The 19,346-nt window shown below is 38.0% G+C and overlaps 1 protein-coding gene across 4 annotated transcripts in view; it reads left to right on the forward strand.

Annotated features, from left to right (window-relative positions):
* The window catches only part of LOC101573127 (protein argonaute-3), a 156,479-nt gene that overhangs the window by 71,279 nt on the left and 65,854 nt on the right, over window positions 1-19,346 (forward strand). For all 4 annotated transcript variants that reach the window (XM_023701038.1, XM_023701037.1, XM_023701036.1 and 1 more), the window contains 4 exons: window positions 13,210-13,344; window positions 17,798-17,885; window positions 18,014-18,161; window positions 18,944-19,063. In XM_023701038.1, the coding sequence (XP_023556806.1) occupies window positions 13,254-13,344; window positions 17,798-17,885; window positions 18,014-18,161; window positions 18,944-19,063 (447 nt within the window). In that variant the 5' untranslated portion in view covers window positions 13,210-13,253. The remainder of the gene's footprint in view (window positions 1-13,209; window positions 13,345-17,797; window positions 17,886-18,013; window positions 18,162-18,943; window positions 19,064-19,346) is intronic.

The raw sequence follows: 19,346 nt of genomic DNA on the forward strand, positions 1-19,346 counted from the left end.
ATGGGGCCGGGGAGATGGCTCAGTGGAATAAGTGCTTCCCTGGCAAGCGCAAGGGCCTCAGTTCAATCCCCGGTTCTGCAAAAAAAAAAAAAAAAAAAATTAGTGATCTTCCTGCCTCAGCCACCCTAGTGACAAGATTACAGGTGTGCACCACCATGTCCAGCTTTTTGTTTTGTTTTTGTTTTTTGAGTCAGGGTCTTGCTGCATAGGTTAGGGCTGGACTTGAACTCGCTATGTAGCCCAAACTGGCCTAAAACTTGTAGCAGTCCTTCTACCACACTTGGCTGTTTTTTTAATGTGTTTTAGTATAGGATCTATAGGGTCTCACTACACAGAACGGACTCTGAGTAATCCTGCTGTTTTTCAGCCTCCCAAGAGCTAGGATTATAGGCCTGGGCCCCCACACTCAGTCTCAATCTCAAGCTCCCGGGTGGGGGCCAGCACTGCACGTGGTCTGCGTCTGCCTAAGCAGATACTTTAATCCACTGAGCTATGTGGCCAGCCCTTCAAAACCTTGATTAAAACTTCTCACAGGGGCTGGGGAGATGGCTCAGTAGAATATGCACTTCCCTGGCAAGTGCAAGGACCTGAGTTCAATCCCTGGTTCCAGGAGGAAAAAAAAGTGACTGATCAACAAGCCACTCCTGGTAGCACATGACTATAATTTCAGCATTATGGGAGGCTCAGAAAGGAAGATGTCAAGTTCAAGTTCATCCCAGGCAATTTATCCATTTAGCAATACCCTGACTCAGTAAAAGACAAGGGGGTTGGGAGTGTCAGTATGAAGAGCCTGAATGCAATTCCCTAGTACCCCCACCAAAAAAAGGATTAATCTAGAAAAACACAACAGATTACTAGTATCAGGAGTGAAGGGCTGTCACTAAATACCTTTGGAATTAATTATTGTGTTAAAGTCAGTGTTCTGGACAACTTGGTACCAATTTATTTGATAACTTTGGTGAAACATTGCTTCGAAAGTGACAGCTTTGGGAAGGGGAGATGGCTCAGTGGAATAAGCGCTTCCCTGGCAAGCGCAAGGGCCTGAGTTCAATCCTCATACCACCCAAAAAAATAAATAAAGTGACAGCTTTACCAAAACTAATTTGAAGAAAGAAATCTGAGTACCCTGATCAAAGAAATTGAATTTATAACCCCTTCTCACAAAGAAAACTTCAGTTCCAAATGATACCATTAGCAAATTTTTGTTTGTTTATATGTATGTATGCATATGAAGGCCAATCTTTTTTTTATTAGTGCATATTAGTTATGTAGGCCACCAAGTTCCATTTTGGCAGATTGGTACAAGCACATAACATACTTGAATCATCCTCCCATTGTTGCTCTTGCCCCACCTACCACCCAGTTTCATTCATAAGCATTGATGAGGATATGTAGAAACTAGAAATGATGGCAATATAAAATGGTACAACCACTTTGAAAATTAGGATGACAGTTTCTTTCAAAATAAAATGTTTTTTAAAAAATGTTTTCCATATGATTTGCCAACTCCTTTCCCAGGTCTTTGTCCAAGAAAACAATAGTTATCTGTACAATGATTTGTGCATACATGTTTTCATGTTTTTACTAATTAGAAGCTATAAAACAACCTACATAGCCAAAAAGACACGAGTGGAAAAAGACATTTGTGACATATTCACTTAGTGGAATGATATTAAGCTTCTTTTTTTTTTGAGACAGGATATCACTTTGCAGTTCGAGATAGTGTAATTCACTTTGTATCCCAGGCTGGCCTCAAATTTAGGATAATCCTGCCTCAACCTCCCTAGTGCTGGGATCGCAGGCATGCACCACCATCCCTGGTGTATTCAGTAATTTAAAAGGAAAAAAATAATTCATGAAACAGTACGGGCGAACCTCACCTAATTAAGATGTGCAGAAGAAGCCAAGCACAAAATGCCCTGTATGGTATAACTCCATTTATATGAAGTTCTGAACCAGTTGTTTATTAGGAAAGGAATCAGATAGATGGTTCCCTGGGGTACACATGGAAGAGACTAATTATAAGAACATTTTCTGAGATGATAGAAGTGTTCTGTCTCAGGACCAGGGAGATGGCTCAATAGAATAAGCACCTGCCTGGCAAATGCAACATCCTGAGTTCAATCCCCAGTACTGCAAAAAAAAAGTGTTCTGTCTTAATTCAGGAGGCAATAACATAGATGCATATAATGATATCATTGAAATTTACACTTTATTTTATTATAGGTAAGGTATATTTCAGGGTTTTTGTTTTTTGCCAGAAACAACATTAACTGTACATCCATCAGAGTGGCTCAATTTAAGGCTGGCAATACTAACAGTTGATGAGAATTCAGCACAGCATTGACTCCTATACATTGCTTGTGAGGGGGATGTTGTTAAAACCAGTATGGCAGTTAGGCATCTCCAGTTACATGATATTTAGCAACTAGGGAAAGTAAACAGGCATATGAGTATGTGTATTTATTTATGTTGTAAATCTATAAAGAAAGATAGGTTAGTATTCTGCAAGTTGGATTTTGATTACCATTAGAGAAGAGGAATTTAGGATTGGAAAGGAGTTATGGAAGATCCTTTTGGTATACTAGCAATATTTAGTTCTTCGTCTGAATAGTGATTACATGATTATTCACTTTATATTAATTTGACACATTTTATTTTATGAACTTTTGTAAATATGTGAGTTTTTTTTAATAAAAACTAGAAAAAAAAAACTTTTAACCTATCAGTGAATAAATATCTCCTGAGTGTCCCATATAATTGATGATACAAGAAATACATAGATGTCTAGTAATGTCTTTGTAGCCAATTATATTCACTAATTAATGCCATAAAAAGTCATCACGAGGGCGGGTCAAATAGCTCAGCAGATTAAAGAACCTGTTTAGGCAGAGTGTGGGCCCCACCTCCAGGGTGGGCTGAGACAGTGATTGAGACTGGGTGTGGTGGCACACACCTGTAATCCTAGCTGTTTAGGAGGCTGAACGCAGGCAGATGACTAGGAGTTAGACCTACATAGTGAGACTCTGCAGACCCGATAGGCCCTTACTAAAAAAAAAAAAAAAAAAAGTCATTGTGACCAGCTGTGGTGTCATACACCTGTACTCCCTGCATTTTGGGAGACTAAAGCAGGAGTATTGAAAGTTTGAACTCTAGTAACAGCAAGAAATTTAAAAATTCAAAGGAGGGGACTGGGGAGATGGCTCAGTGGAATAAGCGCTTCCCTGGCAAGCCCAAGGGCCTGAGTTCAAGCCTCGGTTCTGCAAATAAAAAAATTCACAGGGGGCACTGAGAATAAAAGTTTGTACTAATATTGTGTAGACAAGAAAAAGAATTCAAAGGGGAGGAAGAGCACTAAAGCTTTGTGTGAATTTTTTTTTTTTTTGGATTGTGTGAATATTTTAAACACTGTGCTGCTACACATACACATTATGTAGCGAATGATCCTTATTTTTTAGGTTTGAGGGCCTTCTTTTGCTGAGTGGTGAGGGATTTGTTAAAGCTAGTCAAGCACTCTTTCACTGAACTAGATCCCCAGTTCTTCACAGTTTTCATTTGGATTTTAGTGTTTTTCAATTTTTCTTTCTTTTTCTTGTGGCTGGCTCAGCCCACCCTGGGGGCAGGACTGATGCAGCATGTGGCACTTAACCTAGATTAGCACTGGGGATTGAACCATGGTCCCGGGCACTCACCCTAAGATTAGCACTGGGGATTGAGCTATAGTCCCCGGGCACTTAACCTAGATTAGCGCTGGAAATTGAACCATAGTCCCGGGCACTCAACCTAAGATCTGCACTGTAGACCGCTGAGCTATATCGCTGACCCTCAATTTTTTTATTTTTTTTTTTAAGTTCAAGATCTCATGAAGTTGTCCAGGCTGGCCTTGAATTTGCAATTCTCTTGGCCTCAGCACCTCTTGTAGCTGGATTACAGGTTTATACCTCCACACCTAACAAATTATTTTAATAATTTCTGTTCTTTTGGCTTCAGAGCTGTGGGAGTAAATATAAAATTAGGGTAGGTATTAACCATAGCAAGTACATCCTAGGTTATCAGCAATGAGTATATAGCATCAAAGTGTATAACTACAGTAATTTATTTTCCAGAATCCAACATAATCTACTACTCTTTGCCGTACTATTCATTTTGAAGTGGAAGTTTTAGTTATGTGTATTCCCGTTTATTTTAAATATAAAATATTATTTCTTTTTCACATGTTAATTTCTAGTGTATACTAGTAAAATTTTAGGTTTTTAGCACAGTAAAAAAACAGTCCTAATCTCATTTTCATGGAACATTCTCTTGTATAACCTCTTCAAGGAGTTAGATTATATTGTGTGTGATTCTGCCTGGAATTAAAACATCAGATTAGGGACAAATGGTATGAGCTGCCAGTTTTTCGCCAGTGAGGAAAGAGCTGTATAGAGCTGGTACCATGTTTCAGGCACAAGTACGAGCCTTGCATTGATGTTCCCAATGCCATGAGAGGTAGATATTTTTCTAACTGACTATGTGGAAGCTCAGAGAAGTCATAACATTTAATATTGGGATAGAATTAAAATCAGTCTGTTTGATTTCCAAACTCACTGTATTTCATCATTGTAAAACTGCTATCTATAAAAAAAAATCTGGTTAAAAAACAACTAGGGGTTAGGTATGTAAGTCAGAGATACAGTGTGTGCTTAGTGTGCATATGGCCCTGGGTTCAACTCCTCGCACCAAAACCAAATATATAAATACAAATAATAATAATAATAATTAGAAAAGTTACAGGATAAATTTCCGACCCACTCAATTTTCATCAATTATTTTTTTTAATTATTTATTTATTTTTATTTATTACATTTATTTATTGTGTGTGTGTGTGTGGCCAGCTCAGCCCACAAGGGGGCGGGGCTGGCTGGCATGTGGTGCTGGGGGATCGAACCGCGGTCCCTGTGCTTTGCCAAGCTTGTTTCAAGTAGGTGCTTTAGACCACTGAGCCATCTCTCCAGCCCTTTCATCAATTATTAATAAATGTAATAAAATATATGAATTTTGGCCAGCAGCTCCACGGATTAAAAAAGCACCTGCAAGCAGGCACAGGGGCCAGATGTTCGATCCCTGGGCCTGCTATGCCAGCCCCGCCCCCGGGGTGCTCTGAGACAGCAATTGAGACTGGGCGTGGTGGCTTGCACCTGTAATCCCAGCTTTTGGAAGGCTGTAAACAGGTGGATCACTACGAGTCCAATCTAGTAGTGAGACCCTGAATACCCCCTGTAGACCCTTCCCTAAAATACAAAAAAAATTCATATATATAAAACCTTGAGGAGGGGCCTGCCAGTTAGCTCAGTTGTTTGAGCACCTGTTCATGCTAATGCAATCAGGTGCAGGAGACCACAGTTCGGTCCCCAGCTCCATTTGCCTTACTAGACCTGCCCTTAAGGTAGCTTGAGCCAGCCAAAAAAAAAGAAACCTTGATGAAATTAGAGTATTTAGTAAATTCAGCAATATATCATATTCATAAATTAAATAACTATTCCAGTAGTATTCAGGATAGCTATTCTAGTTTGTTAAATTTTCTTTCCCTCATCATGTATTTTACTTACCTAGATACTGGTGGCTTAAATAGCTAGTAAGATCTCATTTTCCCCACATTCCACTCAACTATTATCTGTATTTTATTTATCTGAATTCTAATTTTTTCCCATTAAGTTTAATTTATATGACACAAAAATAAATTTATAATAAAACTTATCTATTCTGTTGATGAATGTTTAGATTAATTTCATTCTTTTTACTCTCACAAAACATACTACAGTAAACATGTTTTCTTTTGCACATGTTGAAAATTATTCACATGTTCCTTTTTTTGTTACTAATCTGGATTAACCTGATGATTGTGTGTATATTTTTTTGCTATTTAGATTTTTTTTAGGTTTTTTTTTTAACTCTTAGATCTACTTTTTTTTTTTTTTATTTGTACGTGTTTACAGTACACAATGACCACATTCATCATCAGGAGTTGGCCCATATATACCTCTTACTTAAAAATTAGGAACATTTCACAAATTTGTATCATCTTTGCATGGGGACCATGCTAATCTCTCTATCAGCTGTGGAAGCAAGAACAGTGCTTTTTGAATTTTCTATGTTCCTATCTTTTGCCACATCTTGTTTTTTTTTTTTTTTTTTTAATGTACTTAGTACAGGGTCTGCAGGGTGTCACTACACAGATTAGACTCGTAGTGATCCTCCTATTTTCAGCCTCCCAATCACTGGGATTACAGGCATGCACCACCAAACCCAGTCTCAATCTACATCTCAGGCCCTGGAGGTGGGGCCAGCACACCATGCCAGACATTGAACTCCAGTCTCTGCATCTGCCTAAGCAGGCACTTTAATCTGTTGAGCTATCTGGCCAACCCTAAGTAGTATCTTTTTAAAATAAACATTTTAAGTTAGTTATTAGTATATAAAAATATAGTTTATGGAGCTGGGGAGATAGCTTAGAAGCATAATTGCTTGCCTGGCAAGCACAAAGTCCTAAGTTCGATTCCCAGTTCCACAAAAGAAAAGAAGGAAAAGGGGCCAGGGAGATGGCTCAATAAGATAAGCGCTTAACTGACAAACGCAAGGATCTGAGTTCAATCCGCGGTTCCGCCAAAAAAGAAAAGAAGGAAAGAAAGAAAATAATTTATTTCCATATTTCAATCTTAAATCTAACATTTCTAAACTATTAATAATTCTCTGGTTAGCTGATAGATTTTTACTGTTTTTCTATATAGTCAATTGTAAAATGTTATGATTCTATTTCTTTCCAACCCTTTTACCTTTTATTTCTCTTAATTTGCTTTACTAGCTAGAACTTCTTATTAATGAAAGTTGAAATTGTCATAGATTTTGGTAGATAACTGTGTGGCAAGATAGGCAGGCTTAGGCAAGCACAGGGAGTGTGGTTCAATCCCTGTGTCGCACCAGCCCCAACTGGAGTCCCAGCATAGTGATGCATGCCTGTGATCCCAGCCCTGAGGAGGCTGAAAGCAGGAGGATCACCATGAGTCTGAGCTGTGTAGTGAGACCCTGCAACAACCAAATACATTAGAAAGAAAGACAGACAGACACAAAGAAAGAAAGAAAGAAAGATACAAAGATAGAAAGAAGTTGCCTTGAATTTCCCATATAGCAGCAGTATTTGCCACAGTGCTTGATTGTATCAAATGCTTTTGGGGGGACATCATCTATAAAAATGATTGTGTGCTTCTATTAGTATACTTGATTTAATAAATTTTAAATGTTAAATGTATATGGTACTGTTTTAATCTATGCAGCTAATATGTGAAGAAGGAATAAAATACACACACGTTTATTAAATGTTAAGGATTCATCCAAGCTTCAGAGAAATAGATCTTCTAAAGCTATTAACATTGTTGTTGTTTTTGTTAACTTTTGCTGCTGCTTTGTTTTTTATGGTACTAGATATTCTACTCAGAGTCTTACATTTGTTGGCAAGCATCTACCCCTGAGCCACATTTGCAGTCCTAGTTTTTGTTTTGTTTTTTAATTTTGGGGAGAGGGTCTTACTAATTACCCAGACTGGCCTTGAACTTGTGATCCTCCTGTCTAGGTTCCCAAGTAGATGGGATTACAGGCATGGATCACCACACAGTTAGAAACTGAGTTTTCATAATTAGAATTCTCTAGTGATTGAATTGAATCATTCTAATTCAAAGCTATATTGCCAGTCATGGTGGCTCATGCCTATAATCCCAGCACTGGGGAGGCTGAGCCAGGAGGATTGCTGTGAGCCTGGGACCAACCTGCCTACATAGTTAGTTCTGTGGTATGACATACCAGCCTGGGGCCAGCCTGCACTACAAAGCGAGACCCTGTCTTTAAAAAGAAAACTACTGTGTCCAGGCGTGGAGGTATATACCTGTAACTGCAACACTTGGAAGGCCAAGCAGGAGGATCTCTGTGAGTTCAAGGCCAGCCTGAACTGCATAGCAATCCTCTGTCTCAAAAAAGAAAAAAAAAGGAAAGAAAAAGAAAAAAACTCTTGATTTCAACCCAGCCTTATTTATTTTTTTGTTTTAGAGGATCAAAATCAGTACCTTGCACTTGCCAAGCAGGCCCAATGTCACTGAGCTATATCCCTAGCTCCACAACCCTTCCTTTAAAGAGCTTTTTATCACCAAATTTATTTTTCACCTCAAATGACCACATTCTTGTAGAGAAGATGGCAAATGATTAAGAATATAGTAGGATTAACTGAGAAAAATTGTAGATGAAAACTAAACAGGAGAAATAATACCAACATATTTGCTTGGGAATTACAACTCGTGTGTAAAATATTAGTTATTAGTATTATAGTACTCTTGTGAAGAAAATTTACCTGTTAAGGGATAGGCAGAATAAAAGTAAGTACATTATTCACCATATTTTTATTTACTTTAAACAGTTAACCCAGATCAATATATACTTATACAATATGAATGTATGACATTTGGTATGTGTGCTGACAGCCTTTTCTTTATGCATAATATTCTCATATGTTTCAGTAGAATAATGTCATATGCATATATTTTTGGCCATGCTGGGGACTGAATCTAAGAGTCTCACCCATGCCAGGTGGCTCCTTTTTTAAAAAACTAAACACATGTCTAAAGTTTATCTGGATGGAAGCTTAGTGATACTGTTTCTTCTGAAGTCTTTCTCCCAGAATCACTCGTACATGTACATAAAGTACATAAAGGGTACTCAGTGGGCTGCTGTTTGTCATAGTAAAAAGCACATGCAGCACATCCATGCTGTGGGATACTGCACAGCCATGAAAAACAGTTATTTAGTTTCATATTAGGACCTACAGACCTTCTGTAATACAGATGCGTACAGCTGGGCGTGGTAGCGCCTGTCTGTATTCCTAGCACATAGGAGACTGAGGCAGGTGGGTTGCAGTGAGTTCAGATCAGACTGTGTTACAAAGTGAGTTTATAGCCAGCCTGAACTGCATGATGAGAACCTTTTTTGGTCTCAAAAAGACAAAGAAAAAAACAACAACAAAAGAAAGATCTGTACAAGATAAATAACACCCCAAAATAATGTTTCTAATATTTTACCGTTAGTGTTCTTTTTTATCATGAGGGGGAAAGAATATATATTCAGTTAATTGTCATGCACCCACACTGTAGAATAATATGTAACCATTAAAAACAATGTTCTAGGGCCGGCCAGATAGCTCAGGAGACTAAAACGCCGGCTTAGGCAGGTGCAGGGACCAGGGTTCGATCCCAGGCGTGCTGTGCCGGCCCCACCCTTGGGGCACACTGAGACTGGGCATAGTCGTGCATGCCTGTAATCCTAGCGCTTGGGAGGCTGAAAAGCAGGAGGATCACTTTGAGTCCGATCTGTGTAGTGACACCATAGAGACCCTGTACTAAATACATTTTTTCAAAAAACAATGTTCCGGGCTGGGTATATAGCTCGACACCCTAAGCACCTACCTGGCAAGCACAAGGATCTGGGTTTGATCTCCGGTACTGTATGCCATGTGTGCCCTGGATCCCAGGGTACACTGTACCAGCCACCAAGACAGCATGGTGGCATACCCCTATAATCCCAGCACTGGGGAGGTTGAGACAGGAGGATCACTACCAGTCCGGACTGTGTAGCAAATTCTGTACCAAATAAATAAGTGATTTTTTTTTAATTAAAAATTTTCTGACATAAAGATCTCTGAAACATTAATAATTTTTAAAATAATAAAATACATCATAGAGCATTTCTCAACTGATTCTACCTAAAAATTATTTAATTTTTATTTTTATAAGTGCATGCTAAAAGTTTGGGGTTTTTTGTTTTTTGGGGTTTTTTTTTTTGTGGCTGATTCAGGCTGCCTTAAGGGTATGTCTAAAAAGGCATGGAGAGCTGGGGATTGAACCACAGTCCCCTGTGCCTGACCGGGTTGTTCCAGCAGGTGCTTAAACAACTGAGCTAACCCACAAACCCGAAGTACATGTTAAAAAATATATATACTTATCTAACTACTAACAGTGATTGCTTTTATGGGACTGGCGAGATAGCTCATTGGAGTAAAGCACTTACTTAGGCAAGTTTAGGGACTACAGTTCAATCCCCAGCACTGAATGTTGGGCCAGCTCCACCCCCAGGGTGGGCTGAGCCAGCCACACACACAAAAAAAAATCTCTTATAGAGAAACTCTTAGAGGAGGAAGATTTAGAGCTAGGGAAGATAGCTCAGCGGCAGCAACGCCTTCCTGGCAAGCGCGAGATCCCATGTTTGACCCCTGGTACCACCAAAAGAAAAAGGGGGAGAGGTTTGGATTAGAGAGTGTTTGTACTGAGTATCTGTACTGTTTGTGTCCTTATGATGAAACTTCCTTTGTGTATTATTTCTGAGGTAAAGAGAGAAATATGTAATATGTTCTCACTGCAAAAAGAAAGAAGAAAAATAGTTTCTGAGCTCCTATACTGGACAGTCAACAAATGCTGGCCTCATGGAGCACAAGTGCCCTGTCTTGCCTCCCTATCAGCATCCATCTGTTCGATGTGCAGCCAGGGGACATGATGTATCCAGTAGGGACTACCACAGTCCTTGGATGAAGAATAAACCATGTCCCACTCTACCCAGAGTAAACAGTGACCCAGACTAAGGAGGTGACCCTAACGCAGGAAATGGCAGCCAGTAGGCTTAGCATGACCACCACCACAGCAGGAAAAGCACAACCTTCCTGTTACCCTTCAGCAGGACAGCACTGCTAATTCTCTAAGACCTGGCCCAGGTTATAAGAGACCACATGGTTTCCATTGCTTTTTCAGAAGTTCATATGTAAGGCAAAAATCTCTGAAAGAAATGAAAATGCATTGTCAGCATTTGAAATACAAAATGCCTGACCACTTAACATTAATGGGGGAAAAGAGCCAATTAACAGACAAAGAAGTTAAATCAAAGTTGAAAACAAGAAGTCTGAAGATAGCTGACCACCTGTAAGAGTTAAATAAAGAACTTACTGGAATCTAGAAGGTTTTTCTGACCATTAATTTGCAAGATGAAGCTCTCTGTAAACTCAGAGTAAAAGGCACAAGTGAGCAGTTTATGAAGATCTTGCAGGAAATTAACAGAGTTGTCCTACCAGAAAATTTTGGACAGTAGCCCAAAAAAAGAAAATGGTTAGTAAAGAAAGGTTAGGCATTCCTAGTTGGTGTGTCACCATGGAGAACATCTACCAAGAGACTCAGTGGCTGCTGCTCAAACTACACTTGCTGAGTGAAGAGCGCTAGAGAGATGCTGCCCTGAACAGCAGCACTGCTGCTCTGCCTCCTCGGATAGAACTTGGCTGTTTCTCCAGAGCTGCAGCTTGGTGGCACCTTGACAGATACCGACTTTCATGCTCCTGTACTGGCTTTCAGTGAAAAAATACTGTCTTTGCAACCTTTAAAAAAAAAAAAAGACAGTTTTTTAAAAAAACGCATTTAGCACAGGAGCTACAGGGTCTTAGTACACAGATCGGACTCATAGTGATCCTCCTCCTGTTATCAGCCTCCCAGGTACTGGGATTACAGGTGCGTGCCACCATGCCCAGTCTCATTCACCACCTCAGCGCACTCTGGGGGTGGGGCTGGCACGTCATGCTGGGGATTGAATCTGGTCCCTGCATCTGCCTAAGCAGACGCTTTAATCCACTGAGCTGTCAGGCCAACCCAAAGACAAAATTTAAAAAATAAAATACATCCATAGTAGCCTTTTAAAAATAATGTGTGTGGGCTGGCGAGATGGCTCAGTGGTCTAAAGCACCTACTTGGAACAAGCTTGGGAAAGCACAGGGACCACGGTTCGATCCCCCAGCACCACATGCCAGCCAGCCCCGCCCCCTGGTGGGCTGAGCTGCCCCCCCCCACAATAAATAAATAAATGTTTAAAAAAAATTAAAAATAAAAATAACGTGTGTGTGTGTGTGTGTGTGTGTGTGTGTGTGTCTTGCTCAGGCTGCCTTAAGGGCAGGTCTGGTAAGGTAGGTGGAGGTGGGGATTGAACTGCGCCTGACTGTTATTTGCATGAGCAGGTGCTTAAACAACTGAGCTAACTGACAGGCTCTCTTCCATAATAGCCTTAGCATCCCCCAGATCATCTATGAAAACTGAATTTTGATAAATACCTGCCCAGAGGCAAAGGGCATTTTATGGAGGCCATTTCATCCTAAACCAAGGAGATGAAAAGACCACCACATAAAATATTTGTATTTTACCTCATGAGGCAGTGAACATGGCTTTTTAGTAGAAAAAAATGCATGTAGCTCATTGTCTGGTTTTACTTTTCATTGTGTCCCCAGCACCTTTGTAGCACATAACTGCCATCAATATGTGTTTAAGAAATAAGTAGTAGTGATCTGCTAATCTGCTAGCCTTAGGTGAAGTTCTTCTAGTTCTAAACCCCAAAGTTTGGGCTGGCAAGATAGCTCAGAGGACTAAAGTACCTGCTTAGGTAAGTACAGGGACTGGAGTTTAATCCCAGACACCACATGCCACACCAGCCCCACCCTCAGGCATATTGAGCCAGCCACCAAGACTGAGTGTGCTAGTGCACATTTGTATTACCAATGCTGGGGAGGCTGAAAATAGGATTGTTACGAGCTGGAGCTGCGTGGTGAGACCCTGTACCAAATACATTTTATTTTTATTTATTTAATTTTTTTTACATTTTATTTTTTTAGAAAAGGTTTTTGCTGATTGACAACCTGAATAACATTAGGTGTATACACTTTAATATTGCTTCCTGTATGTAGCTTGGATTTAATAACCATTGTCTTTTCAGATCCTTATAAGGAAACTTTCATAAGAATGTAAAATACAAGATGACCTAGGAAACTTTATTTAAGAAATAATGACCTATATTTTTCATCTGACCTTTTTGTTCTGCAGGTGGTATCTCATATATAGAATACTTCTCTGTAGTTAACAGTGAAATGATTCAGATGCCTGTGATGAAATTGAATGTAAAACCTATAGAGTGACCTTTCTGTTCTTGTGCCTCAGAGGTTAAATTGAAACTGCTTGATTTTGGGAAATTATATATGCATATATGTGTATATAAATATATACATACATAAGGAATCATTTTAACTCTGTAGATAATTATCCTGGAGCTTAAGAAGAAGCTTCTGAATTTTTTAAGTAAATATTAATCTGTACTATTTGTATTTTTTCCCCTTAGTTTCTGCCACTGCCTTCTACAAAGCACAACCTGTCATTCAGTTTATGTGTGAAGTTCTTGACATTCATAATATTGATGAGCAACCAAGACCTCTGACTGATTCTCATCGGGTAAAATTCACCAAAGAGATAAAAGGTGAGCTCATTAACATTTAGAGCAGCTTAATTTTAACATGCGTGGGTATAATAACTTGATGTTTTAAAATTAAAATCTAACATTGGTAGAAATATAGATTAATTATGAGGTGTTACCTTAAGTTCAATTTAGGTAATATTTGAATAAAAGATGTGCCAGGGAATGGAATTAGCATCGAAAAGTAGCTGAATTTTTCTTTATACTCTAGTTGAAGGGACAAGAGTGTCTGATGGGATAATGCCTACTGTTAAAAGTAAAAAAAATTATTTTAAAAAATACTGTTACCGGGCCGGGGAGTTAGCTCAGTAGAATAAACGCTTCCCTGGCAAGCACAAGGGCCTGAGTTCAATCCCCGGTTCCGCAAAAAATAAAAAATAAAAAAATAAAAAAAAATACTGTTACCTTAGGAGTAGAATCAGTCTTTCAACATATTATATATAAGGACTTTTTTCTTTTTCTGAAATGGCATTTTAAAATTTTATTTTTTAAAAAATGTATCATATGGGGCTAACCTATTTCCTGTGTTGTTCTAGAGTTGTAATTTAGCAATTCCACAAACATAAAGCTGGCTATTGATTTTGCCCATTTTACTTAGTAGTGAAAATTTCTACAGCTTATCACATTATATATACACTCTGTGGTCTCCCAAGGGAGGAAAAAAAAACTAATTTTAATAGTATTCTTTTTTTTTTTTTTTTTTTTTTTTTTTTGGTGGTACTGGGGATTGACTCAAGGCCCTATACTTGCCAGGCAGGTGCTTATTGTACTGAGCTATCTCCCCAGCCCCAGTATTCTAAAATTTATATTTTATGTGTATTATGTATCTCCATTTCTAAATACATTTAAATATACAATACATATATAGTTTTTTGTCCAAACACACATATGGTATATTTACAGTTTAAGGATTTTTAAAAGATTTGATTATGTACTGTTTTGACTGTATACAATTCTTGCCTTGTTGATGATTTTAGAACTTAATTCTGATTTAAGATATGTCTCTACTGTATTTCGTTTTATTTTGTAGACATGCAAAGAAATTAGATATTCTCTAATCAGTATGAGTGTCATATACTGTTAACTTTTAAATAGAAATAATTACGCTATTTTAAGATTTACCTATTTGTTGCAGATATCTTTCAGCTTGTTGTTTGAAGTATTCAAGTTTGTTCACCGACCATTCCTCAGCCCCCAGCTCAGTTAGAGTAGCTGAGTACATCCTGCTCGCTCCAGTAATCATTCATTTTTGCCATACTGTGATAGCCAGAAAAGAACCAGTCATACTAGTAAAACATTGAAAGGGAAATCTTTCCTGCCTTAAAAATAAGCATTTATTTCAAGTTATTTAAGTGCCCAAATAAGAAACTGTTAAATGTAACTGTTTTGCAGTCATATTATTGTCCTTACATAACCTGTATTAACTGCACTTAGCACTATCAGGAGATTAGTACATCACGTACTGTTATATGTGTGGTCATCTAAATGCTATGGTTTCCATTGGAGTTGCTGCTTAGTTACCACCTCTGATATCATGAAATCACTTACATTATTTTTTGGTAACTATGCAATCAACTCATATCACCACTCTATCACAGAAAATACAAGATGTAAAGAACAAGAATTCAACTGCTGCCCGGAGAGCATGGACTCGGTCTTAACTTCAACTGCTCAGGGGCCCAAAGAAATGACTGAAAAAATGACTAGAAAGCATTATAAAGTTCATGTTATAGTGAAGGTAAAGCCAAGTTTATAGGATAAATATTTATTAAAGGCAAAAATTTGGTTGGATGGAGGGCTTGGGGTGGGGCATTGGGGCAGAGAACTATCTAGTCCATTTTTAAAATTTTTAACTTTTTTTGTTAGCTTCCTAGATTTTGGAGTCTAATTTTGTGATCTTAGATTCTAGGTAGGAAAATCTGAGTTGAGTCTAATTGATAAATCAGTAATTTTTATTTCTCCATTCAAAGTCAAGACTTAAAGAGGGCTCCTTAAAAAGTGTAGCATGTACTCCTATCACGGTAATTCAAGAGAATCAGAGTTTTGTATTCTGTGCTATTTGGGTTTAGCATTTCAGCTAGTACAAGGAAGTTGGTAACTGCTAAATATTGGCATAAACTGCTATAATGAGTGTATTTTTAGTATATTCATTTTACTCCAGTTGAATCTTTTCCCAAGTATTTGGTAATAACTTTGGGTTAGTTTTTGTATCCAAAATTTATGGTAATTAAGCAGCAGAAATATTGGGGGAAATGTATGGCAAAAGTACCATATGTATATAAAAATACCAACTTTTGACAAAAGCTTATTTTGTAGGTATATAGAACCATGTGTTTTTTAACAGAGGAACAGCCTAAAAAATTCTACAAGTAACAGAAATTTGCTGTAAACGTTTCTGTTATGTTACCCATAAAAAATTTTTTACGTGTTGCTTTACTTCATGTTTTTAGTACAGTATTTCCTTATAAAGGTGTCCTTTGTATTGTCTGGTCTCCTTTATAATACAAAGGTGTAGTAAATTCTATAACTGATCTGAAATTGTAGTTTTATACAGGTAAAAACTAGTTCTCACTATTTTTATTAGGAGTACTTTTCAAGAAAATTCCATACCAATCTGAAATGGGAATATCCATTTAGCATCTTAATTTGTGCTATCAGAAGAAAATGTCATTTTACTGTGAATGAACTTTATGTTTAGCACTACTGTTAGTTATTAGATAAAATATGCTATAGGAGAGCTTCTCATCCTTGACACTGTTGACATTATGGCCTAGATAATTCTTTGTTGGGATAGAGGTAGTGCTGCTCTGTGTATTCTGGGTATTTAGGAATATCTTGGCCCACTGGTTGCCAGTAGGCATCTCCCAGGTTATAACAATGTCTCCTCAAGTTTTGGGGATGTCGTTCAGTGGTAGAGTCCTATTTTAGTGTATCCAGCCCTGAGTTCAATCCCCAACAGAGTGGAAAAGAATTTTTCTCCATGGGCATGGTGGTGCACACCTGTAATCCCAGCACTCGGGAGGCTGAAGCAGGAGGAGGATCGATGTGAGTTTGAGACCAACCTGGGCTCCATAGTGAGCTCAAGACCAGCCTGAACTGCATAGCGAGACCCTGTCTCAAAAAGAGAAAAAATATTTTTTTTCTCCAAACACCTGTCCTCTGGGGAGCAAAATTTCCCCAAGTTGAGAACTATTTCATTATAGGAATCACAGATATAAAGAGTAATAATCATAAGTTTTGTCTAGATCCTAAAAATAATCCTCCATATACAGCATTATAGTCCAAGCCAAGTTTTATAAATAAGTTGCTTATCTGTGACCAGTAGTCACCCTCTGTCTTTTTTAACTCTTCTCAAGGTAGATCCAAGACTGACCAATAGAGTAGCCAAGTATAGGTGTTTAAATTAAGTGAAACTAAAATTTCAGTTTCTCAGACACATTAACCACATTTTACGTGCTCAGTAAAACATCTTACTAATGATTATCATATTAGCTCAAATGTAGAACCTTCTGTCATCTCAGAAAGTTATGTTTTCTACCCCCCTCCCCCCAAAAAAAAGAAAAGTCCACAGATTTTTGCTGGGAAGATAGCTCAGTAGAATAAGTACCTGCCTGGCAAGCGCAGGATCCTGAGTTCAATCCCCAGTACCACCAAAAAATAAAGCCCACAGAAAGTTCTGTTTAATAGTACTACTTAAGAAAATTCATCCCCACCCCCAAATTCAGCAGATTTAAAACCCATTCCTTTACTAGAGAGTAAAGATAGTTTGAGATCCTAGAACCCCTTAAGGGCCATATAGATTACAATGATAATAAAAGCATATATATGCATAGTTTTCTGAGTTTATTGCTCTCACCAGATACTCATGGGGTTAAAGGGAATTATTTCAGTTACTTTGGATTTCTAATAATCCACACTGTAAAAGATCTGTATCACTATATTACACTTCAGTAAAACTATTGTTCTGCTTAAGTTAAGAGTCTGACATTTTGTACTTCCTGCTTTATAAATCTTTGAAGGATTTCGTTTTTATGAAATTCTTAATTTTTTCAATTAGTATATGATAACTAGGCTCTTTCAGTATCACATACTTTAAAGGCTATAAAATAGAGAATTACTGCAACTACCTTCATTCTTTTTTCCCTGTCCTAGCATAAGTACCTGAATTTATTCTAACAGAGTTTTTATTAATGGAGAACTGTGTGTCTTGCTCTTTACGAATTTTATGTTTCCTTTTTATTATTTGGAGCTTGATAGAATAAAGAAAAGGTTTTACATTAGGTCTACCATAATTATAACCATTATCAGCAGTGTCATACATGGAATTTGTTAATTGCTCATATCACAGATCTTCTGTTTGATCAGAATTGAGTTTTTAAAGTAGTTAACAGGCTTTATAAATGTAGATATTTTAGATATGATACTTCTGTAACCTCCATTTTCTTGTTGGGCACAGGTCTAAAAGTTGAAGTGACTCATTGTGGAACAATGAGACGGAAATACCGTGTTTGTAATGTAACGAGAAGGCCTGCCAGTCATCAAACGTAAGGAAAGCTGGTGTTTGCCAGAGCAGTGGTGAAGTGAGGTGCCATGCTCTGGATAGAGTGGGTTGGGAGTTACGCTGGCTCATAGCGGGAGAAGGGTTGTTTATGTCTACTTTTTTTCTTTCCAGCTTTCCTTTACAGTTAGAAAATGGCCAGACTGTTGAGAGAACAGTAGCACAGTACTTCAGAGAAAAGTATACTCTCCAGCTGAAATACCCACACCTTCCCTGTCTGCAAGTGGGGCAGGAACAGAAGCATACCTACCTGCCACTAGAAGTAATGTCTTTATGCTACTTAGGGATATTTTCCTATTCCTCAAGCTTTGGGGGGTCTTTTATGTTCTGTAACTTACACTTACTTTGGTATTTGAAATGTTTTTACATTTTAATTTATTCTACATTTTATTTTTCTACATTTTATTTTTATTTTTTAAATAATTTTATTGAAAAACAAATAGCAATGAGACAGCTTCAACACTGATTACTAGGTTATTCTACATTTTAATTAAAAGAAATAAGATGGAAAATATTTGTCTATAATCCTACCACTATACCACTATATGTATTTACCATATACCACTATAGCAGTATACCACTATACCACTATTATATTTACCATGATCATTATTAGTGTATTTTGTTTTGTTTTGGGTGTTTTTTGTTTTTAGGGAAGGGTCTACAGGGTGTTCAGGTCTCATTACTAAGTCAGACTCATAGTGTTTACAACCTCCCAAGAGCTGGGATTATAGGCACAGGCCACCACACCCAGTCTCAATTGCCTTCTCAGCGTGTTTTAGCGTGCCCTGGGGGTAGGCCCGGGGGATTGAACCGCCAGCCCCTGTGCCTGCTTGCAGACACTTTAATCCACTGTGCTATTTGGCTGGCCCTATTATTAGCATTTTTATTTCTAAGCCTTTTTATCCTGTGTGTATTTAGCCTAGTTGTACTCTAAAACTAGTTTTGTTCATTACTTTTTAGTTAAAATGAAGCTGCTTAATGAAGTAGGTTTTACATTTTTTGAGGACTAATATATACATTTTTTTCTTTTTCTATCTTTAGGTCTGTAATATTGTGGCAGGGCAACGATGCATCAAAAAGCTAACAGACAATCAGACTTCTACTATGATCAAGGCAACAGCAAGATCTGCACCAGATAGACAAGAGGAAATTAGCAGATTGGTTAGTATATAACCCTCAAAATGGGAATTTAATACATAGTAGGACACAAGCACAGTGGCTTATGCCTGTAATCACAGCTACTCAGGAGGCTGAGACAGGAGAATCAAAAGTTTGAGGCTAGGCACTGGGTCAGAGATGGCTCAGGCTGCTTCTTGATGCCATCTTCTGTAGGCTGGTTGCAGCCACGAACCCAGCTAGCAAGAAAAAACAAACAAAAAAAAAACCAACATCAATGTCTTGTTCAGACCAAGGATAGTGCCATGTGCTTTCTTTCACAAGGAGA

The sequence above is a fragment of the Octodon degus genome, unplaced genomic scaffold (genome assembly GCF_000260255.1).
Source record: "Octodon degus isolate 3935 unplaced genomic scaffold, OctDeg1.0 scaffold00130, whole genome shotgun sequence".
In the NCBI taxonomy this organism is placed as follows: Eukaryota; Metazoa; Chordata; class Mammalia; order Rodentia; family Octodontidae; genus Octodon; species Octodon degus.